This window comes from Helianthus annuus, chromosome 12, assembly GCF_002127325.2.
Source record: "Helianthus annuus cultivar XRQ/B chromosome 12, HanXRQr2.0-SUNRISE, whole genome shotgun sequence".
Lineage (NCBI taxonomy): Eukaryota > Viridiplantae > Streptophyta > Magnoliopsida > Asterales > Asteraceae > Helianthus > Helianthus annuus.
Genome location: NC_035444.2, coordinates 144,682,297 through 144,707,956, shown reverse-complemented (window position 1 = coordinate 144,707,956; position 25,660 = coordinate 144,682,297). Strand labels below are relative to the sequence as shown.

General features: G+C 39.1%; 1 protein-coding gene and 1 non-coding gene across 2 annotated transcripts; both read left to right on the top strand.

Moving 5' to 3' along the window:
- The first annotated feature begins 277 nt into the window (after positions 1 to 277).
- On the top strand, positions 278 to 925 carry LOC110893301. The gene has a single exon (XM_022140414.1). It carries the CDS (start codon positions 278 to 280, stop codon positions 923 to 925), a length of 648 nt encoding a protein of 215 aa, XP_021996106.1.
- Positions 926 to 18,782: 17,857 nt separating this feature from the next.
- Positions 18,783 to 18,889, top strand: LOC118485159. The gene has a single exon (XR_004875464.1). It is a non-coding gene; the product is annotated as a small nucleolar RNA R71 (small nucleolar RNA).
- Positions 18,890 to 25,660: the final 6,771 nt, after the last annotated feature.

Sequence of the window (25,660 nt, the reverse complement as noted above, 5' to 3'; positions counted from 1 at the left end):
CATCAAAGCGCTGTAACAAGCCTGTGAAGATTGTCAGCGGCACGCCCCGATCAGCCAACGAGCAAACAACGACCTCGTCCCTGTAACTTCGGCTTGGCCCTTCCAGAAGTGGGGAATCGACATCGTCGGTCCTTTCCCCGTCTCCACCGGAGTAGTAAGGTTCCTATTGGTCGCGATTGATTACTTCACAAAATGGATTGAGGCCAAACCACTCCGAACCATTACAGGAGATCAAATACTAAGGTTCGTATGGGAAAACATAGTGTGCAGATACGGAATGCCGCTGTACATCGTAAGCGACAATGGGAAGCACTTCGCGGAAAAACCGTTCAAGACCTGGTGCGAAAGAATGCACATTGAACAAAATTTCACTTCGGTCGCCCATCCCCTGGCTAACGGACAAGTAGAAAGAGCCAACCGCAGCATCGTGGAGGGTATTAAAAAACGTCTGGGGAAGGAAGGAGTCTCCTGGGTAGACAAACTCTCGCACGTCCTATGGGCGCACCGGACGATGCCAAAGAAAAGCACAAGGGAGACCCCCTTCAGTTTAACGTACGGCTCGGAGGCAGTCATACCCACCGAAGTTGGCGTTCCTGCCCCCCGCATGCGACAAAGTCAAGAAGAGAATGAGCAACAACTCCGTCTGAACCTTGACCTAGCCGAGGAGCGAAGAGAACTCGCGGCCATCCGAGAAGCAAAGTACAAAAAAGAGTTGGAAAAACACTATAACTCAAAAGTAAAAGAGGTCTGGTTTAAAGAAGGGGATTACGTCATGCGAAGGAACGATGCTAGCCTGGCCAAGGGTACGGGAAAGATGGCTCCGAAAAAACAGTGCCTACACGCTCACCAAGATGGATGGAACTCCCGTTCGTCGTACCTGGAACGGGATGCACCTCAAAAAGTGCTTCCTTTGAAGAAATTTTGAATGTTTTTTTCTTAAAAAATAAGTTTGTAATGTGGAGGCTACGGCCCGCATCATTTCTACCTTTCTTGTACTACGGAGGGTATTACCCGCATCCTTTTATTTTTCGTGTATTGCGGAGGGTATTACCCGCACCTAGTAAACGTTTTACCAGTTTGTATTATCCGGAGAATATACTCCAGAATATTTCAAATAGAATACATGAATTTTCTATCACTTATGAGTTGCAACATAAAAGTACCATCGGCCAAACCAGGGATACTAACCCTAAAAAGTGAAAATGGACTGGCTTACGTCCAAACCTTTGCTTTCATTAAAAAATTATTCTAAATATACAAGTAAGACGGATCTGCACACTAATAAAGAATGTTCCAAAAAGAAAAGATGTAATCATAAAAACATGGACGCATGCAAAGTAAAATGATCACATCAAAAATAACCGGATTAGTACCTCCGGAAGTCATTCTAACCATTTACAAAGGATAATTGTCAGATATACAAACGGTAAAGACGATAATCATTACAGAATTACGAACTAAACAAGGTGCATATCCCAAATGACCGGATATGTCCACCTAAAAGTTTAAAACCAACTAACACTCAAAAGGTGCATACCCCAAATAACCAGGTATATCCACCTCATTCCTTTGATGATGCTCCCCCGGCGAAGAAAAGAGCATCCTTAATCTTCGAAAGCGGTTCATTTATAAGCTTCGGGAGATCATCCACCAAGGGAAAAGTCAAAGATTCATAGCAGGCAACAGCCATGTTCAAGTCAGCTTCAGCGTTCCGATTCAACAGAGCCTCTGCATAGGGAGTCTTCTTCTTGAGCGCATGAACATACCCTTGATGAAGACCGGAGTTAACTCTAATGGAGCTCATGGCATTGTTCATTGCTGCCACGACCGCTGTCATTTCTGGTCCTCTATGAACATTTTTCTCTAACACTTGTGCTCCCTCAGACAGAAGCCACGCTTTGGTCGCTTGCAAATCCTCCACCTTCGCCGCCAAATCAGCACTTTCCAACTTCAGCTCCTCAATCTTGGCCTTATGATGACTCTTCATCTCGTCCATCCGGGCCTTTAAATCAGCCTCCCCTATTTTGAGGGCATCACGCTCTGACCAATGTGTTAGAAAAAATTTTAAAATATATGAAAAGTTAATCAAGTAAAAGACAAACCTGCCATCATCTTCTCATAAGTCGTGCGGGCATTCGAAATAGACTCCTCCATCTTCGTCAGAACCATTTTATGCTCCTCGTCTTTCTTCCTTGAAGATTCAGCAAAATCCTTCAACTCCGCTGCTACCCTATCACGTTCCTCCGAAGCGGAAGCAGCTGCGGCTTGAGAAGATTGATTTTGAGTTGTTAAAGATTTTATCTTTTCTTTCTATGCCTGAAGGTCTTGGGAAAGTTGGGCAAGCTTCTTTTCGGTATCCGTAGCTCGGTGAATCTTGCGTTTTAAAGAAAGAGTCTCCTTCTCCAGATCCTCCTTCACCGATTCCGCCTCATCCCACCGACAGTACAACTCCGTCACATAAACGTTAGATTGAGCTTGATTCAACAGTATCGCCGCTCCCAAATCTTGATGCTTCATTTTTCTACTCCGGACGTGGTCCAATGGAGTGCTGATATTTAACAAGAACATCCGAGCAGTAAGGTTATTCATCACCGAGTCCTTATTCCGAATATCCCAGTCTGGGACGAACTTGTCATTAGCTGTGTTTGGGTCAATCTCCATATCCTCAGCAAACACATCTGCATATCAAAAAAAGGACATCAACTCAGGTCCAAACCAAGATGGAGGAAGAGAAGATACTTGATCTTCCTCATCATCAATAAAGCAGTCCGGACCCAAAGATGAGTCCAAAATCGTACCTGAAAAGGTCACCATCTTCGGTTCACTTTGAGTTTTTCCATCCCCTTTGCTCGTAGTCACCGGATCCTCCACTTCCATATTTTCTACTTCATTAACTGGGAGGAAACCTCCGGAAAAAGTGGGGGTGGGTGCAGAGCGAGCCAGGGCAGCCTCCTCCCTAGATGATTTCCCACCAGAAAGGTGTTCATCTAACTCAGTTATAACGTTGCCACTAGAGTGAGAGGAGCTCTTCTTAGGCTTCTTCGCCTTCAGCATGGGGAGAGGATCGGACGAACGGATCTGAGGAACTTCATTTTTTCGCTTACGAACCAGACCTTTTAGCTCAACATCGGAAGCAGTACCCTTGCTCTTGAGAGAAGCAGTAGAAGGGTGATGCTTCAAATCCTTGTCTAAACTCCGCACATCTGGGTCACTATCCACCTCTTCCTGTGGAGGATCGTCTTTGGCTCGAGATCCGGATGACCCAGTAGTATCCTTTGTAGGTTTTGGTACAGAAGAAGTGGCATCAACGGCAGAAGGTTCTGAAGTGCCTTGATCAATCAGAGGACGAATCTCCTGAGCCGCCGAAGCAACCTGCTTCATAAAGGGGGCCTCACCTTCAGCTTGTTCATCAAAATCAAAATCAAGAATGTTGAAGTTCTGAATTTTCAAAGCATCCCTGAGAGACATTTCAGTTCCTGCGTTTCAGAAGAAAAAACAAGTTAGAAAAAATCGTAAAAGGTGCCGAAGGGAAGGTACGAGGCCGAAGACTTGCTTTCACGCTTCGTGCGGATAACCGGCCAATCCCTATCCCCTCAGCCCCAGGAAAAACAAACCCGTCCCCATAAAAGAAAATGTTAGGGAAGGGGACGGATAGGGGACTTGTTCTCAATCAAGGATCTGGCTAACTCTTTGTTAAAAACAAAATCATCACCCAAGTCGAAGGACATGGTTTGGTCCTTGAACCTCCACATCATCTCCACCGGAAGGCAGCGATCGTCCAGCCAGAAAAGGTTTATCTTTCCAGTTGTTTAGGCTGGACCTTTCATCCTCGGAAGGACTGGGGACTCCCTTCCGATGGGCGAAGGTATACCAATCGCCGGCTGTAATGAACTCATAGAAGTATCTAAAGACGTCTAGATCCGGCCTCTGGTCCAAAGCCCTACAAGAGATATCGAAATGATTTATGCGGCTTAATCCGAAAGGGTTCACTTGCCAAGGTGAACCCGGAAGTACCGAAGCACCCTAATTAACAATTTCGAGAGGGGAACCCTGTAATTTGCAAAATTGCACACACGAGTGTACAAAGGGAACTTCCCCTGACGAAAGGGATATATGGCCTCATTTTTCGAGGGAAGGACCGGATTAAGGTCCAAGGGGATCCTATACTCTTGAATGAACTTATCCAACTGACGTTGGGTAAGAACACTAACGCTCTCGGCAAGATTATCTTTACCGGGAGCCATGATGAGTAAACAATGGAATGGACGCACCTTTGAAGAAGAAGAAGTTGAGTGAACAAAGAGGATAACAGACGATAGGAGTTTTAGAGAGTAAAAAGGTAAAAATCGAATGAAAAAAGAAGTTTATATAGGGGATTTTAAGTCGGTTAAGTGGCCATCAAATCAACCGTCACATCTGGGCGACGGTCACGGTTCCCAAAGAAACGGTTTCTAACCGTCACCCGTCGGTGACAGAAGGACAAATCAAATAGCTCACCCACGCCACGTCGACTCCACACAAGCATTGCCACGTCATTCGGCCAGAAAAAACTTTATGCAAACATTTTATTAAGTCCTTCACAGAACTTAACAAACTGGGGGACTTGAAGATACATATCCGAGTCCGGACATCATCCTTAGGGACGGACCGGATCACACATGGACGAACACTCTGAAGACATCCGCCCCCATGCCGCCGAGGATGGACATCCGTTTAAGTGCGTCTAGATGAGTGACGTCATCACAGTTGACCATTATAAATACCCAGTTCAAGTACACTGCCAAGTACGACTTTCTGAACCTTCGTCCTTACTTTCTCTCTCTACCAATACTTATCCTCACGCTGGAGGGTGGTCGCAGAGGGGCCCTCCCATCTCTGCGACGAGCCTAACGGTTTGCTGTTTTGCAGGTGAAGGTTCTCATCTCCAACAAGATCCAATTCCCCATTTACAGGCTTCGGCCTTGATCAATTTTGGATCTTCAATTGGCGCCATCCGATTTCATAGCTCACAGTCCTTCACTTTAGTGAATTTCTTGAGCAACGAAATAACTGATCTATGGCGGCCCCAGGTTCTCTGAATTCGGGATCCATTGCAGCTAGTGTACAAGCTACAACTCCGACGAGTCTCACTTCTATGGTTTCAGCTCCTTTGAGCTCGGGACCAGGAACAACTCTACCGTTCATATTAATGCCAACTTCGCAGGAATCAGAATTCGATGTGGAGTTTCTCCCCAAAAATGCTAGTCTCTTACGAAGATTAAAAGCACAGCAAGCCAGAGATGAACAGATCCTCGGTTTACGAACCAGGCTCTTTCATGACGAAACTCCGGTAAGGACTATGGGTCCTACAATTTTCGCCTCTCCTATTTTCTCCACAGTTGTTACTTCGGAAACTTATAATGGATACGTGCAAAACCCAACCACCTCGTGGTATTCAATCTTCCACCGGTGACAACTCTCTTCGGCCACCACTAATAATCACCACCATTAATTTGGACCACTGCCCAAATACCAATACCAACCTTTACCCTCTCCTACACCACCACCGACCACCACCCACACCTGCTACTTGAAGCAGATCTAGAAGATGGGTGTCGCCAGAAAGTCGAGCATCAACTATTGGGATCCCTAATCCTCTTGGCGGTCGGAAACAAGTGCAACAAGGTGCATGTGAGCGACGGGTTTATTTTGTGTTTCGTAACATAGGGATGGTGGCTGGAGATCCTTGGATCTCGCCGGATATATTTAAACGGAGATTATTAGTGGTGGTCGGAGATGGTGGTCACCGGACGTGGTGTAGGAGAGGTTAGTGGTCGGGGGTGGTGCCTAGATGGTGGTCCACATTAATGGAAGTGTTACTAGTGATGGTCGGAGAGGGTGGTCACTGGCAGAAACATGGTAAGGAAGATTGAAGTCAGCTACCGGTCACCGAAGAAGGTGGTGGTTGTCACCGACGACTGTGGTGATGACCGGTAAACTCAACTCAAAACACTAAAGTAACTCAAAACACTTTACCCTCAAAAAAAGTTTTGCAATGGACATAAGTAGAAGTTAGAATCATCTTAAAAAATTTATATGTACCAAATCAAATAAAAAAAAAGTATAGTTAAATAAGTGGATCGATAATGGTTATCGTTTGTGTTGTAAGGGTATATTTTATAGGATTACGTATTAATCATACCGGGTCTTGATTCGGGTTAAAAACGAATAGTAACTATTAAGGATTTTAGTGATGTTGGGCTAGTTAGGGGTGTTTGGGCCAAACCATAGGTTAATGGTGGGACTAGGAGTTCGAAACCCGTGTGATATATAAACAAGGTTTCTACTCCATTTACACGTTAGCCATTTGTTGATAGAATTCTCTATACTAGACGTTTTGCTCTCAGGTAATAGAATGTGTGCATATTTAAAGTGATTCTCGTGTTAATCATCGTGTTTATTCTTGAATCACTTATTGATTGGATTCCACAAAATCAGTAGGTTTGATTGATATCATTATAAGATCCATTTTGGGACTTACATGTGTCATTGTTGAATTAACCGGACTAAGCCAAAAGTTATATATTTAAAATAAATAGAAAATGCCACTCATAGAATTCCATATTACCTTCTTAGTTCATTTATTGAGTTTAATCATTAACTAGTGGTTTCGAGACGCGCGTTGCGTGAGGGGAATTAGCGTCTTCGCATAACACATGTATGCCAGCTCAATATGGTCGTATTCCCAGCCATATACATGCATATTTTCAGCCCTTTATGGCTGTAACATTAGCCCCTGCAGTACAGCAACAATTTTCTAACCCTGTATGAGCATAAAGTCCACATATAACAGCCCCTAAACAGCTTAATACAACTTTAACTTAGCTAATTCAAGTCAAAAAAAATGCAACTATAAATATGTAAAGTTCTAGCATCAAGTTCACATTTGATAGATAGGTAATAATGTACAACACATTTTAATAAAGTTAACAAATTAGAATTCTTCAAGAATATCATAACCATCCTTCAATAGCTATAATCCAAGTAATAACATGTAAGCATAAATCATCTAAAGGTTACCTATACTTCACTCGTTGTTCATTTGGCGTTGCATTAGTGTTTGTGATCCTGTTGATGTTTCTATTATTGTCTATTCCCAAGAATCTTTTCCATTTTCTATGATCATATCAAGCAACTGCAAACATAATCACAGAAAAAATTAATCAGGATTGGCGTAAATAAAATGGCGTATAAAATTGCAATGGGCGCGCTTATGCTCCTTGAAGCTGTACATTTTAAATATTAAGATGTGCGTATATTCAAATAAACATTTGGTACCTGATGAATCCAAGAAAAACAGATGCCAAAAAAACATGGTTCAAGAAGAAACTATGCAACTGCACACAAAACTTCGTTTGCCACATCATCTGAGAGCTGACCAATCACGGGTCCTGTATTATCCATTGGTTTCACAAGCGAAAAATCATTCCCACCGGACAAAACTTAACCAAACGCCATATCAATATCCCAAGGTTGTTCAATATTCTTGTTTCCCAGCACATGTACTGGCATGCCACGTTTAACCCGCCAAGTGCTTCCAAAGTGGCTTCATCTTTTGATGTTTTCCAAACACTTCTTATGGATGGACCACCTCCAAATCTAACAGGCCTAGACTGATTAACCTATTATTCACATCTCGTCTCAAGTCCATTTGTGTGTTTGGACCGTGTGTATGATAGTTTGAATAGCCGTTGTATTTGCCAAATGGTCTTTTAGAAGATTCGTGAAAGCAGTTATTATAACATCTTAAAGTATCCACTGAAACTAACAAATTACATGCCATGTCATCAACCATTCTCTCCAGAGCCATCCCCGAAAACTCTTGAAAAAATTTAGGCCTCGGGCGACGAAAAGAATTGGGCCCAAAATTATGGTTAAGGGTAAATCAATTACAAAAATAAAAACTTAGTGATGGAGCAAAGACTTGAACTTGAGACATTTAAATTATTTTGAGATGGTTTTTGCCACTACACCACCAATATTTTTTTGCATAATAAACGGATGAATATACTAAATATATTATTTAATAAATATATACAAGTTTATAAAAACTTTTTGGGCCCTTTGAAATTTTGGGCCTCGGGCATCGGCACGGGTTTGCCAGGCCCAGAGCCGGCCCTGATTCTCTCTAGGCCACACACTTGATTATCTAGAGTTACCATACCATCACGTGATCCACCCTTAAAAGCCTGTAAGAACAATAGATTGTTTAATTTATATGCAGGCACCGCTATGGTTTTTTTTTTTTTTTTGATATATTACCACAATAAAACACAGCAAACTGTTTTACCATTAGGATCATTCTGAAACTCAACCCCATTCCTATCATTTTGAAAGATGAGTGCAGTTGTTTTAAAATTCAAAATGAGTTAAAAGAAAAACGATTGCGTAATTAAGTCATCCCTTTAGTCAAGAATCTTGCTGGTTACTTGACTCCTAGGTAAGTGATTAAACAATCTAAATAAGTTGATCTACATACTAACATAATTTGTTTCAAAACCCAAATATCAATCCGAAACAATAATCTACATATAACATTTAAAAACATATACAAACTCCAACAACATATCAACATTTCAAAAAGCAATAACAGTTGTGCACCCATGTTAAAAACAGCTAACCTAACTTCAAATATGATGAAAGCATAATCAACCCTAACTATGAACTTCTTTCAAACAATTCATAAAAAGTGAATTCTATCTAAATACCAAATAAGTAGCTACTATAACAGCATGCAGATTGAAAAACAGTCAAACTACAACTAACTTCCAAGTGTATTCAACATGAAGCATAACAACACCAAAAAGTAAAAAAGTATATATAGGACTATTGACTATGTTATACCATTATATCAAGTTATTTGTACCAAAGACCTTAAACCCTAACTGTGATATTATGGGTATAAGCTTCAGATTCCAAAAACATTAAAAATCAATAACAATACATCAATCAAATTAACACCAAACCATTGCAAATATGTAAACAAAAAGCATGTTAACAATCACATAACAAAGAAAAAGATCAAAGTAAAAACTAATGAAACATATAAACGTAACAAAGTTAAACCAACAGTGCCACATCAAAACATCAAATAAGATAAAATTTTCACCTCATTAATAGCAATCATCCGACCATTACTCTTCTTCACCTTCTTCAGCTTCCTCAAATAATACCAAATTTTGACCACCAAAAATCAACCAATTAACATCCATAACCAACACCTCCACGTATCATTAGAACATAAAAGAGTTAATTAAAACAAAGACTGACCAGAACTTGCTTTTAGCACGAACTTCATCCCGTAGATCTTCGAACTCTCATCAAACCTCGGTCGGTAAACCTCTTCCAACGGCTTGAAATTACTGATACTGCAACAAGTACAACATCAAAACACAATTATTCACCATTTCAGCAACAAAAATGGAAGAAAACATTCAACTTTTCGATCTATGGAGACGCGTGATATATCGATGACAGAAATAGGACGCGTGTTTTAAAAACATGCGGCCCAATGAACATGGGCCACACAGTTATCTACCAGTGTTCATTTTATAATATTAATTAAATTAAAAGAGACAAACATCAAACAAAAACACTATTCATTTGCCTTGGTTAATTAACAGATCATAATAGAAAAGCTAACAAATAGGCTTGTATTTGCTAACAAATACAACAATATGATTTTTAATGACATTTGGTAATAGATACTCTCCTACAAGTTTTGGTGCCAAAATTATCCACTGGCTACAAAATTTAAAAGAGGTGTGAGTTATCAAATATGGATATGGTAAATCGGCCCTTTAAGCATTCCAAGCAACATAAACTTTATAAGAAAATCTTTCATGGGGATGTCCAACACTTAATGTATTATATTTGTTCATATAATCTTAACACTCAAATAAAACAATATCAAATGGGTCTTTGAGAATTATTTAAGATCAAAAACTCCATTGACCTTAAAAAACCTTATAGTCTTTAATACGAAGAAACTTGTCTCTGACCTAAAAAATTAGTTATAGTACTATGCAAAAATCAAATAAAGATGTATAACTATGTACTGTAATGTTCTCAAACATGTTCAACAACAAATTATAACAAACAATTAAGTCCAAGGGAGTATAGGGGAATCATCATTATCTTACAGTATTTTTGTAAGTCTTTAGTCATGTATTAAGCTCATTTTTCAAATAATAGGTTGTTTATAGACAAATGTGATTATATGTAAAAGATTCTAAAGCCATGTAACAACTCTCACCAAAACTATTATTTCTTATTATATTTTGTCCTATAGGAAACCCTAATTAAGACCCCCAAGTGATACTGCATGACCCCTAAAATTTTCAGAACAATCGGAATCAGGATCAGGGCCCCTAAAACTCAGGGGGGGGGGTATTTCCTAGTTAGTATTATCCAAACAGTTTTCGATAGAAATTGAATTTTAACGAACCGTCGACTCACCCAAGCTACTGAGACGCGTGGCTACCATATGCTGAAAGTGACCTCTCGCGCCACGCGAGAGCCTCTCATGACACGCGAGCGCGCCGTTTTTCCAGTATAAATAAAGGAGTTTGGCACTTGAATTTGGGCGTTGGTTCGACGAGCAAATTCGATTCAGGCAACGAGATATCATCCAAATACTACAAAAACCCACATAATATCGAAATTCTGCCGCGATAACAGGGTAATAACTCGATCGCTGCTACGATTCAATATCCGATCGATTGAAACTATCCGATGAATGTTTAAGTGCTGCTCAAATTGGGTTTATACTTTGTCATTCGTCGTGATTCCGACAGGATGTTTGAGTGTCACCCGAATTCGGGCTATACTCTGTCATTCGTTGTGAATCCGCTGGATGTTTAAGTATTGCACTTTATCATTCGTTGGGAGGGTATTAATCTCGTGAGTTTATCGTAAAAGTTGTATTCAGTTAATTACCTAGTTTCATGTGCATCATCGCTTAAATTAGGTTATCAGGCTTATCAGTAGACTAAACTTTACCCATACACTTACAATCAAAGTAGATGCTAATTCTCAGAAGAGCTTGAATCAGGAAACTTGTTAAATCCATACTGCATGCTTATGATGTGAGTCATCCTCTTTTTATCAACTGTTTTACAAAACTCCAAATTATTTTCAAAGTTATAATTACAGGGATTAAGTCTTTGTAATCACCATATTACAGCCGGTATGTGGGGTTTTGTATACATTACTTGATAACCGTCACCATTGGACAATGGGTTAGCCAAGGGGTTATATGACCATAGTCACAGACACCATCGGGCAATGAGGCTACCGATGGCTGGTCGAGTGACAAATACTGTGGGTAGTTGGTTGATAATCAGAAACATTGTAATCGCTCTTAATACTGTAAATTATAACAAAGTTGTAATTGCAGTGATTGAGTCTTTGCCAATCTTAAAGAAGCAAATGTAAAAACTCTCAATGCTGTGAATTATAACAAATATGTTTTTGTATAAAACCTGAATGAACTCACTCAGTATTTCCCGCTGACAAAACCTTTTTAAAACGCGTTTCAGGTAATTACAGTAGATTGGAGTAAGGATTGGATCCGGCACTAAAGGACTTCAAGATGTGGCTCATTTTTATCAATTAAATTAAATTAAGAAATATTGTTTTATATAATCAAATTTATTTATATTAAAGCTACCATTGTAAAACATGGGTTTTATCCCATCTATTTAATAAATAAAATCCGGTGTTTCTAAACTCTGATATTGTTTTCCTAACTCACGGTCCTGATGAAATTTCCGCTGCAATGTTTTTAAAATAACCACATGTACCACTTGGCTGTTCGCGGCTCCCGATTCCGTCCAGGGTGGGTCGGGGGTCGTGACAGAAGGTGGTATCAGAACCACTGCTTTAGGCCTATAAGTGTTGTGATAATAATACTTAAGCTTAAATAAAAGAGTTAGGAGATTGCTATTAACTGGTAGCACACCTGATAGCATTTAGACTTGAACTTAAGAAAAGATGCCTTAGTATAAGCTAAGCCACTTGTTTAAGCAATTAGGTGTTGTAATAATACCTAAGTTTAAACGGAGAGTTAGGAACTTAATATTATCTGATAGCACTCCGGATGATATTTAGACTTGAACTTAAGAATTTTGTCTTAATATAAGCTTCAAGATAAATTACTTATATAATATAATGAATATCACTATACCATAAGAATGGTAATTAGAATATTGCAAGATATGATAAATAAGTAATAACACTTAATTACTATTAATCCTTGCTTATTGATATTACTTGGTCTAGAATAAGATATGTTATGGGAATACAAATTTCCCTAATTCTGAATAAAAGCCTAATAAAAGAGGCACTTTTAAAAATACTATTTATGGGAAATATAAAATTTTCTCCTACAAGACTGGGTATGGTGAAGCAGACTCTCCAGCTTGTCCGGATATACTGAAGTTACCTCTCCGGCGAGAACCGGATAATACGGGGTAAATAATATGTCAAATCAGTGACAAGATTTCCCTAAATAGTATCATGACCTGATATCTGACTTGTTTTTGGAAATATGAATCTGTTAAATACATTGACCTTATAGAGGGTATGTATATTACAGCATGGGAAATATATGATTATATAGATATGTATATCTATAAGGAATTCCAAAAGTCAAATAAGACTAAAGCACAAGCATATGTGTCAATAATAAATCTAGATTTCTTTATCAGAAATCTCTTGCATATATCTTTAATTCCGATATCAAACATTATTTAGTTTGATCATTTGTCTCGTAACTCATGCGACAAAATAAACGACGGGAACCCTTTAAGTTGGTACGCCATCAAAAGTATAAGAATTTCCAAATGCGTTACCATAAATTATTTACCGCAAGTAAGAAACATGTAAAGTTGTGCTGATGCACAAGAAAACACCTGAAACTTAAATTAAACGTTCACAGACGCCAAAGTATAGCACACACGACTTTCAAAGCAAGACCTTTTTGGGGCATGACAACTCCAATGTGAATCCCGTCAGTGGAAGAACTACTAATCAAAAAGCAGCACTTAGCTACATGATCCTACAAACAACATGAATCTTGCTGAAGTACGTTGGAACAAGACTTCACAACCATCAGTGCACAGTCTAACCAAAGTTATAATTATTGGCACTGCACAAGAAGTTACATACCTTTACAAATCCCCTATTTCATTTTATTCGACCTTCCCTGGTAATGTCACTTAACAAACGGTTATCACGCGGAATTCCAGGAAGAGTTCTTATATTTCTTTCATTGAAATCCTGACTTCTGCATATAAGGAGTTGACTTTCGCGTTTCTACTTCCCCTAGTGATTTCTTTCATAGTAGAAATTATTGATCTATTTCATTCTTGGTAAATCCACACGTTACACATGCCCTGTTTGTTGCGCATGTGGTTCGTTTGATTTATGAAGACCACTAGAGGGCTTCATTCCAATTTGTTATTTTATAAAAACTCAAATATCGTTTCGCTATACTTGATCTTTGCATTGTAAACCGCATTTTTGCAAAACGATAATTCTTTGATATTGAATCGATGAATTTCTTGAAAAAACTCGATTTTCTTTTGAATGGTATACATGGTTTTTGTTGTGACTGATGCGTGTGTAGTGTAATATATTTTTAATGTATAATTAAGCCCTTTTTTACACCTTTAGCCAAGTTTTAAATTTATAAAACACGATATTCACTAACACTAAACACACATATGGGCAAGTGCACCCATCGTGGACGTAGTATAGTGTTGGTAAGATACCGAGGTCGTCCAAAGACACAAGAGCTTTTAGTACCGGTTTATCCTCAACGTCTAATCAAATCAAAAAGTTAGAAAAATGATTTTAAACTAAGAAAATAAAACTAACTAAATGCTGAAAAATAAAAATAAAATAAAAACAGATAGACAAGATGAATCACTTGGATCCGACTTGTGTATTAGTATAACCTTTGATTATTTTCGCACTTTTGCACTTGTTTAAGAGATTATCTTAGTTATTGTAGTAGGCCCCTCTTTTGAAGGCGACGTTACCCTCAACCCAGTAGTTTGAGTCAGCAAGGATACAATCCTAAAAGGTTGGATTATTGGAAGATAATGAATTAAGTTATTAACGCAAATTATGGTAGGCCCCGCTTTTGGCGGAGACGTTACCCTCGACTAAGTAGTCTGAGTCAGCAGGGATACAATCCTAAATAGCCGGGTTATAGTATTAATAGTAGTTAACTTATGAGGGGGTCAAAGAGTTTGGATCCCCGCCATCCAATACCTATGGGCATTGAAGGAGATCCTACTAAATTTGACCCAGGTCCCTTACAGGACCTCTAAACGCTGAACAAGGGCAAGACCCTTACCAAACCGTTCCCTTAACCCCCGACCAGGTAGCCAACATACCTCCATATAGACCGTGGAGATATGAATGGTGAAAATCTTTTATTTTATATAGACAGTAAAATAATGCCAAGACACCACGGACAAACGATAAGGAAAGATCACCTTCAACATAAGTAACTAGTTATTAAAGTCATTAATACAAAACCAAATAAAAAGTGCAAAAGATTAAAAATAAAAAGTATTATACTAAACACTTGTCTTCACCAAGTGATGTAAGAGACTTAGGCAAACATGGCCTTGATTGTCAAGAACTCTTACGATCAATCTTGGATCCCGAGACGACTCACACACCCTACGATGGACAATGGATGATGGTGGTGGATGATGGTGTTATGGTGGTGGTGGGTGGTGGATGAAGTGTGAGAGAGGTGGTGTGCCAAGGGATGGATTGGAATGAAGCCAAGCACTCCTATTTATAGGCTGAACAAAAGGCTGGGCACGGCCCCGTGTCCGCTGGACACGCCCCCGTGCCCGTCTGACACTATCTCTCTTCATTAATTGTAATTCGCAATTACAATTAATGCGCCTGCTGTACTTTCGCCACGCCCCCGTGCTCACTGGACACGGCCCCGTGGTGGGCAATAGAAGCTTCTACAGGTTTGTCTTTTCTGCTGCTTCTTGGGCACGGCCCCGTGCTGGCTGAGCACGGGGCGTGTTCAGGCTTCTGTTTTCTATTCTTTGCTTGGGAAGATGCCGTTGAGGGTTCGGGCAGTCTACTTTTATTCCTTTTCTTGTATTTGTGTTAGAATTGGCTGTCTTTTTGCTTCTTTTGTGAATTTGAGCTCATTTCATCCTGAAAATACAAAAGGAAGACAAAAACACTCTTTTTCCAACATTAGTACTTAAAAAGGGTTAGTTTTATGCCTTATTTGATGTAATTTATATGTTGCATTTTACACACATCAAATACCCCCACACTTGAACTTTTGCTTGTCCTCAAGCAGAACTCTTTAAATGTGGCTTACACTCCCAAATGGAATAGGTAGAAGAGAAGGTTTTTGGCTTGTCATAGAGTGTCGGGAATCCAAGATCTTTTTGGGTTTTATTTTTATTTATTTACAATCCTATTCGTTATGATTTATTTAGAACGTTTCATAGGATAAATTACTTATTTGGGCATAACATGCCTTTTTAAAATTTTATTTATATACAAGTTCACATACCTCACGGGAGAAATCACTCAACACTCGGCCGAAGGTGTATTTTTTTTTTTTTTAGTGAATCACTCGAGAGCGGCATGGAGCTTACGCCTTCCATAGGCTTGCCAAGCAATCAATCCTCCTCCTTTTTAACTTTATACCTTTATAAATATCAAGAGGACTTTTTGGGTGAAGGGTTAGGCTTTGGCTAAAGGTGGGTGGTTGGGTTAGTCGTTAGTAAAAGGGCGAAAAGCGTAAAAAGCGTCGGTTTTCGTAACACAATTTTTAGTGACTTTTTATTTTGAAGTATTTCTCCAAACAAGCTTTTGTTTGTATAGCTTTGTTTGTTTTTAACTTCATCATCATATAAATTTTTTTTTTAGTCACATAAAAGAACGAGCTTGCGAAAAACCGAGCTTGTTACTAAAATAAGGGGTGAAAAATAAAAAGGGTTTTTGGTGGGTAAAAAGGGTTTAGGGTAAAGAAACGAAAGGTTTAGACTCAAAGGGGTTAACTAGGGGGATTTTGGGTAGGTGGTAAAAAAAATGAAAAATAATGGTGTAGAAAGAAAAATGGTTAGTCCTAATGCCTCCATCATTTACTTACTTGGGTTTAAGTTGGTAAGGACCGGGAATGAATCGTTGTGGCAAGTTCTAGAGTTGTAAGAACCAAGCGGCTATTCACACAAGAAACGAAAAATGAACATTTAGTCTAAAGATGTAAATTTGTATACTCAATAAAGGCTCAAAACTCACTTTTGTGGGAATGGGTTTTTAATGTGATCAAGTATATATAATCAAATTTTAACTAGACTTGTTATGTCATTTCATAATTTTCTTATGTTGGTTCTTGTTATCACGACGCTTTTGGTTGTAAATTTTATAAAAATATAACCTTATTAATCTTAGGGTTCCCAACTTAAACTTTAGACAAGTTAAGAAAAAATGAAATTTTTTGAAAAAATTTGGGGTGTTTAGCGGTTCCAATAGAGTTTTGTGTAAGGCTTGTTGTTAGGACTTGCAAAATTTCAAAGTGTTAGCTTCCCCCCCCCCCCCACACTTAAATTACACATTGTCCTCAATGTGTCCCAAAAATAAATTTTTAGGTTGATTGGATGTGTAATGTGGTGTTAAAAAAGCAAAGATTTATGTTACTGGCAGTCTGGACACGGCCCCATGGGGACCGGACACGGCCCCGTGTTCAGGTGCCAGTAACAGAAATTAAAGAAATGAGACAGAAGCCTGGACACGGGGGCGTGTCTGGTGAACACGGCCCGTGTCCAGTTACCTGAACTGGGCGATTTTTCTGCAGGTGGCTCAGCACGGGGCCGTGTTGGTTGAGCACGGCCCGTGTTGAGCCTTCTGTAAAGGAAATTTGTGTCGGGTTGCCTCGTTCTTTGTGCATGGGGCCATTTTTCTCGTTCCCTTTTTCATCCATTACCACCACGAGTGTGTTTTATTCCTGCAAATTAAAACTAAAAGATTAAACTAAACTAAGGATAGTTCCGCGGAATGCCTCCGTGGTGCGCCACGTTTATAAGGGTCCTTGGCTAGACCCAATGTGAGGTTATATATTTTCTGAGTGGGATGCTTGGCGTCCCATATTACACCGTCAGAGAGCAGCATCCAAGCTCGAATCAATAACCTTCATGTAGTTGACCGGGTCGTCGTCCTCTATTCTCTTCCCAACTCCGAATTTTACTTCATCATCCCCATACCTCAAGGTGAGTGTTCCGTCATTCATATCTACCACTGCTTGTGCGGTGGCAAGAAATGGTCTCCCTAGTATGAGGGGGACCTCGGTGTCTTCCTCCATATCGAGTATGACAAAGTCGGCTGGATAGACGAATCTGCCTACCTTTACCAAGACATTTTCAATGACACCTTGCGGGAATTTGACGGATCGATCAGCGAGTTGTATGCTCATTTTTGTAGGACTCGTGGTTCCCAGGCCGAGTCTTTTAAACATTGATGAGGGCATGAGGTTAATGCTAGCTCCAAGGTCGGCTAGGGCATTACGAACGGGGGACTCCCCTATTGAGCAGGGAATCGTGAAGCTTCCAGGATCGATTTTCTTTTGGGGAAGTTTATTGAGTACGAGGGCAGAGCATTCTTCGCCTAAATTGACTAATTGCAAATTTTCATTTTTCTTTTTATGAGTGAGGAAGTCCCTCATGAACTTAGAGTATTTTGGCATTTGGGTTAGGACCTCAATAAAAGGAATATTGACATGCAATTGCTTTAATAGACTTTCGAACTTCGCGAATTGCTCATTGGTCTTTTGACGAATTAACCTACCGGGGTATGGAACTCGAGGAGCCTTGGTAGGTTCTGGCGATGGAGGGGAGTTCTTTTCCTGCAGCGGTGTGGGTACCGTTTCTTCTGTTGGTGGCGGTGCTTCTGTAGGCCCTACGGTGCGGTTTCGTAGCGTGATGTGGTGAACTTGCGCTTTTGGGTTTGTTTCGGTATTGCTAGGTAATGCGCTTTGCGGTCTCTCGGCAAAATTTTGAGCTATTTGATTTAATTGTTTTTCTATGTTTTGAATACTAGCTTGTTGATTTCTAAAATTTGATTCTAATTGTAGAAATCTTTCCGAGTTTTTCTTTTCAGTGTCGGAGATGAGGCGAGATACAGTATCTTCAAGCCTTTCTCGTCCACTTTGTTGTAGAGTGAAATTTTGTGACTCATTTCTTGGTTGTTGAAAGTTTGTTCGTTGGGTTTGTTGGTTACTACTATTGCCGGGTTCTCTCCAACCAAGGTTTGGGTGGTTTCGCCATCCTTGGTTGTAAGTTCCCGTTGGGGGACCCGACGGCCTAGGTCTATTATCAATGTAGTTTACCATTTCTTGTTGATCGTCCGTTTCTTTCATACAACTCCAATTTTCATGTGACCCACCACACCCTTCACAAGCCATAACCGAGACTGTTTTTGTCATTTCTAATTTTTTTATTTTTGAGGAAAGTGCCTCGATTTGGGCTTGTAAAGAGGTGCTTTCATCGACCTTATGGGCGCCCGGGGCAATAGTTTTATTGCCTCGGGGGGTGTGCCATTGAAAATTGGTTTGAGCAATTTCCTCAATTTGGTTATATATTTCATGCGGGCGTCGATTACCTAAAAGTCCCCCGGAGCTAGAATCAAGTGTCTGCCTTGTGTGTGGCAACAATCCATTATAGAAAGTGGATACTTGTTGCCATATCGCAAGGCCGTGATGTGGACACTTGCGTAATAACTCCTTGAACCTTTCCCAAGTTTCATATAAGGATTCCCCGTCCTCTTGTGAATATGTATTAATTTCAGTCATTAATTTAGCAGTTTTAGCGGGAGGGAAATACTTATATAGAAATTTTTGGGCTAGTTCATCCCAGGTGTTTACCGATCCAGCTGGGAGGGCGTTGAGCCAAGCTTTTGCTCGGTCTTTTAGTGAGAAAGGAAACATTCGGAGGCGGATGGCGTCATTTGATGCTCCGTTGATCCGAAAGGTATCACATATTTATAAGAAATTAGTAATATGTAGATGAGGATCCTCGTCCGCAAGCCCATGGAAGGTTGCGGAGTTTTGGAGCATTTGTATCAGATGTGGCCGAAGTTCGAAGTTATTAGCTTCAACATTCGGAGCATTGATAGCGGCGCCTAGGTTACCTACGGTGGGTCGTAGATAATCCATGAGGGTACGTTGGTCCGCCATTTGAGGTGGATCACCCGAAACCTTCCCTTGGTTTTTAGCTTTTAATCTTTTTCTGAGAAAGCGTTCGGGTTCTTCTAGAGGTTCTTTTATGTCCTTATTAGAACTGGAGCTCATACACAATGTAAGATTGGCGTCGGGTTCCAAGTCCTGCAATAAAAACAGAAAAGAATGCTGGTCAGAAGGTTCACCACGGCCCCGTGTTCAGCGAACACGGCCCGTGGTCGGAGTTGCAGTGATTGTTTTTCCAGATCCTAGTTACTGGAAGTTGGACACGGCCCCGTGTTGCACCGACACGGCCCCGTGGTCAGCCTTCTGTAACTTAGAAAACTAAAAACTGCCAGTAACGATGCTGGGCACGGCCCGTGTCCGACCAGGCACGGCCCGTACTGAGCTCTGCAGAAGCTGAAAAACTAAGAAAATCCTAAAAAATTAAAAAGAAAAATAAAAATATGATTAGGCCGTTGATTCCTAACTTTCTTAAAATCCTTGTGTCCCCGGCAGCAGCGCCAAAAACTTGATGCGTGTGTAGTGTAATATATTTTTAATGTATAATTAAGCCCTTTTTTACACCTTTAGCCAAGTTTTAAATTTATAAAACACGATATTCACTAACACTAAACACACATATGGGCAAGTGCACCCATCGTGGACGTAGTATAGTGTTGGTAAGATACCGAGGTCGTCCAAGGACACAAGAGCTTTTAGTACCGGTTTATCCTCAACGTCTAATCAAATCAAAAAGTTAGAAAAATGATTTTAAACTAAGAAAATAAAAACTAACTAAATGCTGAAAAATAAAAATAAAATAAAAACAGATAGACAAGATGAATCACTTGGATCCGACTCGTGTATTAGTATAACCTTTGATTATTTTCGCACTTTTGCACTTGTTTAAGAGATTATCTTAGTTATTGTAGTAGGCCCCTCTTTTGACGGCGACGTTACCCTCAACCCAGTAGTTTGAGTCAGCAAGGATACAATCCTAAAAGGTTGGATTATTGGAAGATAATGAATTAAGTTATTAATGCAAATTATGGTAGGCCCCGCTTTTGGCGGTGACGTTACCCTCGACTAAGTAGTCTGAGTCAGCAGGGATACAGTCCTAAATAGCCGGGTTATAGTATTAATAGTAGTTAACTTATGAGGGGGTCAAAGAGTTTGGATCCCCGTCATCCAATACCTATGGGCATTGAAGGAGATCCTACTAAATTTGACCCAGGTCCCTTGCAGGACCTCTAAACGCTGAACAAGGGCAAGACCCTTACCAAACCGTTCCCTTAACCCCCGACCAGGTAGCCAACATACCTCCATATAGACCGTGGAGATATGAATGGTGAAAATCTTTTATTTTATATAGACAGTAAAATAATGCCAAGACACCACGGACAAACGATAAGGAAAGATCACCTTCAACATAAGTAACTAGTTATTAAAGTCATTAATACAAAACCAAATAAAAAGTGCAAAAGATTAAAAATAAAAAGTATTATACTAAACACTTGTCTTCACCAAGTGATGTAAGAGACTTAGGCAAACATGGCCTTGATTGTCAAGAACTCTTACGATCAATCTTGGATCCCGAGACGACTCAGACACCCTACGATGGACAATGGATGATGGTGTTATGGTGGTGGTGGGTGGTGGATGAAGTGTGAGAGAGGTGGTGTGCCAAGGGATGGATTGGAATGAAGCCAAGCACTCCTATTTATAGGCTGAACAGAAGGCTGGGCACGGCCCCGTGTCCGCTGGACACGCCCCCGTGCCCGTCTGACACTATCTCTCTTCATTAATTGTAATTCGCAATTACAATTAATGCGCCTGCTGTACTTTCGCCACGCCCCCGTGCTCACTGGACACGGCCCCGTGGTGGGCAATAGAAGCTTCTACAGGTTTGTCTTTTCTGCTCCTTCTTGGGCACGGCCCCGTGCTGGCTGAGCATGGGGCGTGTTCAGGCTTCTGTTTTCTCTTCTTTGCTTGGGAAGATGCCGTTGAGGGTTCGGGCAGTCTACTTTTATTCCTTTTCTTGTATTTGTGTTAGAATTGGCTGTCTTTTTGCTTCTTTTGTGAATTTGAGCTCATTTCATCCTGAAAATACAAAAGGAAGACAAAAACACTCTTTTTCCAATATTAGTACTTAAAAAGGGTTAGTTTTATGCCTTATTTGATGTAATTTATATGTTGCATTTTACACACATCAGTGACCATGTCAGAACTTTTCTTATCAATATATGAACTCGTTGTGTTTAAACCAAGTTCAATTGTTTGAACTTGCTCGCATTACGTATTCAATTCAAGGTCCCATATGATGGATTGCAGCTATCATATTCAAAATAATCCCAACAAGCACTTCATTTGTTTTGAACCATAACAGGCTTGTTTGGTATTTGACTTCATCAAATTGTTTCTTTGATCCCGATCACCTTGTGGTGACGTTTCCACAAATTTGAAGCTTGCGCTAATCTCGTTGCTCACACCATGCTCGGATTTAATTATTTAATTATTTATTGTGTATTGATATTAAATCCGCTTGTTTGATCTATGTATTATCAGTCTTAATGCAATTATGTGTTAAGATAATGGTACCCCAGTTCGTGTTAAATATTTCGGTGTACCTCTTAACGATTCTTTCACCATCGAGCGAACATTTCGTGATATCCACTGCCTTTCCTCTTCGCTCAAAAATATTGTTTATTCGTTCCATTTTCAGTTGTAGATCCTATGAAAAATATTTGAAACAAATATTCAGATTTACTTTGTGAACCCTTCGCTTAAATTCAAAACACGGTGATACTTGTTTGATCACTTCTATTATTGCCTGTTTGAATCCCTACGACACCTTGTGGTGTGGGTATAAACTTGCAACTTGTGTTAAATTACTATCAGTTGTTTCATGCGGAACTATTTATGCTTTTCGTTTGCACACATTATATACGGATTTAATTGTACTGAATTCTCTTTATTGGTTTATCCTATAAAAGCAATCTTAACACCATCGTGTGTTAAGATAATGTTACACAAATTCATATCATATTTCAGTGTATCTCTTAATAATTCTTACATCATCAATCGAGCATTTCATAATCTTTATTGCTTTATCATCTTTGATCGAAAAACATTATTCAATTGTTTCATTTTCAATCAGGAAATCCTACTAGAAGTATTCGGATTTACTTCGTTAAACTTTCATTTCAAACTCAGTGAACTCGTCTGGTCACCGCTATTATTATTTCGATTATTACGACACCTTGTGGCGTCGCAATAAATTGTAGCTTGAGTTAATCTCCCTTTTGACATCTGATATACGATTTTATTTATTTATTTTCTATTGGTTCATTATCTTAAACAATCTTAATACAATTATGTGTTAAGATAAAAGTGCACAAATTTGTATCATATTCCTATGTAAAATTTCTTTCATCATTTCTATGATATTCATTTGGTTTTATCATCATCAATTGAAAATCCTATTCAAAAGGAATATCCAAAATTTTATTTCAAAAAGTTTTCAGTTGATTATAAAAATGGTGAAAATTGTTCAGTCACCGCAATTATTGAATCATTTCAATCATTACGACGCCTTGCGGTATCGGTATAAACTCGTAGCTTGCGCTAATCATTATCATACGAATTATTCAAAATCACGTACGTCTTTCATCCTTGAAAATAGTCTTAATACAACTATGTTTTAAGACAATGATACACTAAACTCTGTTGTATACCGGTGTATCCTTGCTATTCAATAAATATTCACACATTGATTTTCTTATACCATAACGCGATAGTTGACAAATCATTTTCGTACTTCTATTTTATTCAAACTTGTTGATTCTGAATCTTCATCAGTTGACAATCAAAGTGAATTTTCTGGTGACAGTAAATTCTATTGTTTCTAAAAATCATTTACAAACTTGTAAACATTCATTGATCATGTATCCTGTGACTTGAACCTAATCACCTTGGAAATTATATCATTTCATCTCATTCATTTTAAAATATCCAGACTCGCTTCCTTGAAACTCTCAGTTAGTTTCGAAAACGGTGAATTTATTCAGTCACCATAATTATTTAATTCTTTCCATCATTACAACACCTTGAAGTGTCCGTATAAATTTGTAGCATGTGCTAATAATAAATCTTATTCATATTTCATTCATTTGATTCATCCTTTTTAATGGTCCTGATACAGTACTCAGATCATGATACACTAAAATTCTATTGTATTGTCGAGTGTATCCTTACCATTTAAGTAAACGATATTGATTTTCGGGTTGATCATTGACAAATCATTTTTCATACTTCTATTCACAAATAGAGATTTATTAATTCAGAACCTCCCTCAATTGATCAAAGTAAGTTCTTTTCTGACATTGAATTCTATTGTTTCTATAAAAGTCAATTTATTTCAAAATTCATGCCTATCAAATATCTTTTTGATTCATGAGACTTGGTCAAACTTGTTAATATTATTATTTCATCCTATTTGGTCAAACATCAATTCCTGAAACTAAAGTTTTTGAATTCCAACTATCCTATAATATTGATCTTTTGATTCCATCCCAGAAACCATGATATATTAAAAGAGGTAACGTAACCCCAAGAAGATATCATAGTCCAAATCTCGAGGACGAGATTTTTATTAAGGTGGGGAGAATGTAACAACTCTCACCAAAACTATTATTTCTTATTATATTTTGTCCAATAGGAAACCCTAATTAAGACCCCCAAGTGATACTGCATGACCCCTAAAATTTTTAGAACAATCGGAATCAGGATCAAGGCCCCTAAAACTCAGAGGGGGGGGGGGTATTTCCTAGTTAGTATTATCCAAACAGTTTTCGATAGAAATTGAATTTTAACGAACCGTCGACTCACCCAAGCTACTGAGACGCGTGGCTACCCTATGCTGAAAGTGACCTCTCGCGCCACGCGAGAGGCTCTCGTGACACGCGAGCGCGCCGTTTTTCCAGTATAAATAAAGGAGTTTGGCACTTGAATTTGGGCGTTGGTTCGACGAGCAAATTCGATTCAGGCAACGAGATATCATCCAAATACTACAAAAACCCACATAATATCGAAATTCTGCCGCGATAACAGGGTAATAACTCGATCGCTGCTATGATTCAATATCCGATCGATTGAAACTATCCGATGAATGTTTAAGTGCTGCTCAAATTGGGTTTATACTTTGTCATTCGTCGTGATTCCGACAGGATGTTTGAGTGTCACCCGAATTCGGGCTATACTCTGTCATTCGTTGTGAATCCGCTGGATGTTTAAGTATTGCACTTTGTCATTCGTTGTGAGGGTATTAATCTCGTGAGTTTATCGTAAAAGTTGTATTCAGTTAATTACGTAGTTTCGTGTGCATCATCGCTTAAATTAGGTTATCAGGCTTATCAGTAGACTAAACTTTACCCATACACTTACAATCAAAGTAGATGCTAATTCTCAGAAGAGCTTGAATCAGGAAACTTGTTAAATCCATACTGCATGCTTATGATGTGAGTCATCCTCTTTTTATCAACTGTTTTACAAAACTCCAAATTATTTTCAAAGTTATAATTACAGGGTTAAGTCTTTGTAATCACCATATTACAACCGGTATATGGGGTTTTGTATACATTACTTGATAACCGTCACCATTGGACAACGGGTTAGCCAAGGGGTGATATGACCATAGTCACAGACACCATCGGGCAATGAGGCTACCGATGGCTGGTCGAGTGACAAATACTGTGGGTAGTTGGTTGATAATCAGAAACATTGTAATCGCTCTTAATACTGTAAATTATAACAAAGTTGTAATTGCAGTGACTGAGTCTTTGCCAATCTTAAAGAAGCAAATGTAAAAACTCTCAATGTTGTGAATTATAACAAATATGTTTTTGTATAAAACCTGAATGAACTCACTCAGTATTTCCCGCTGACAAAACATTTTTAAAACGCGTTTCAGGTAATTACAGTAGATTGGCGTAAGGATTGGATCCGGCACTAAAGGACTTCAAGATGTGGCTCATTTTTATCAGTTAAATTAAATTAAGAAATATTGTTTTATATAATCAAATTTATTTATATTAAAGCTACCATTGTAAAACATGGGTTTTATCCCATCTATTTAATAAATAAAATCCGGTGTTTCTAAACTCTGATATTTTTTTCCTAACTCACGGTCCTGATGAAATTTCCGCTGCAATGTTTTTAAAATAACCACCGGTACCACTTGGCTGTTCGCGGCTCCCGATTCCGTCCAGGGTGGGTCGGGGGTCGTGACAAGCCAATATAAAGAAAACCATGTTGAGCAATCGAGTCAACAACGGGGATAATTATTTGAAGTCTTTTACTACATTGCATAAAGTTCTATTTATTGGAATAGGCTAGCAAGTACGGAATAGG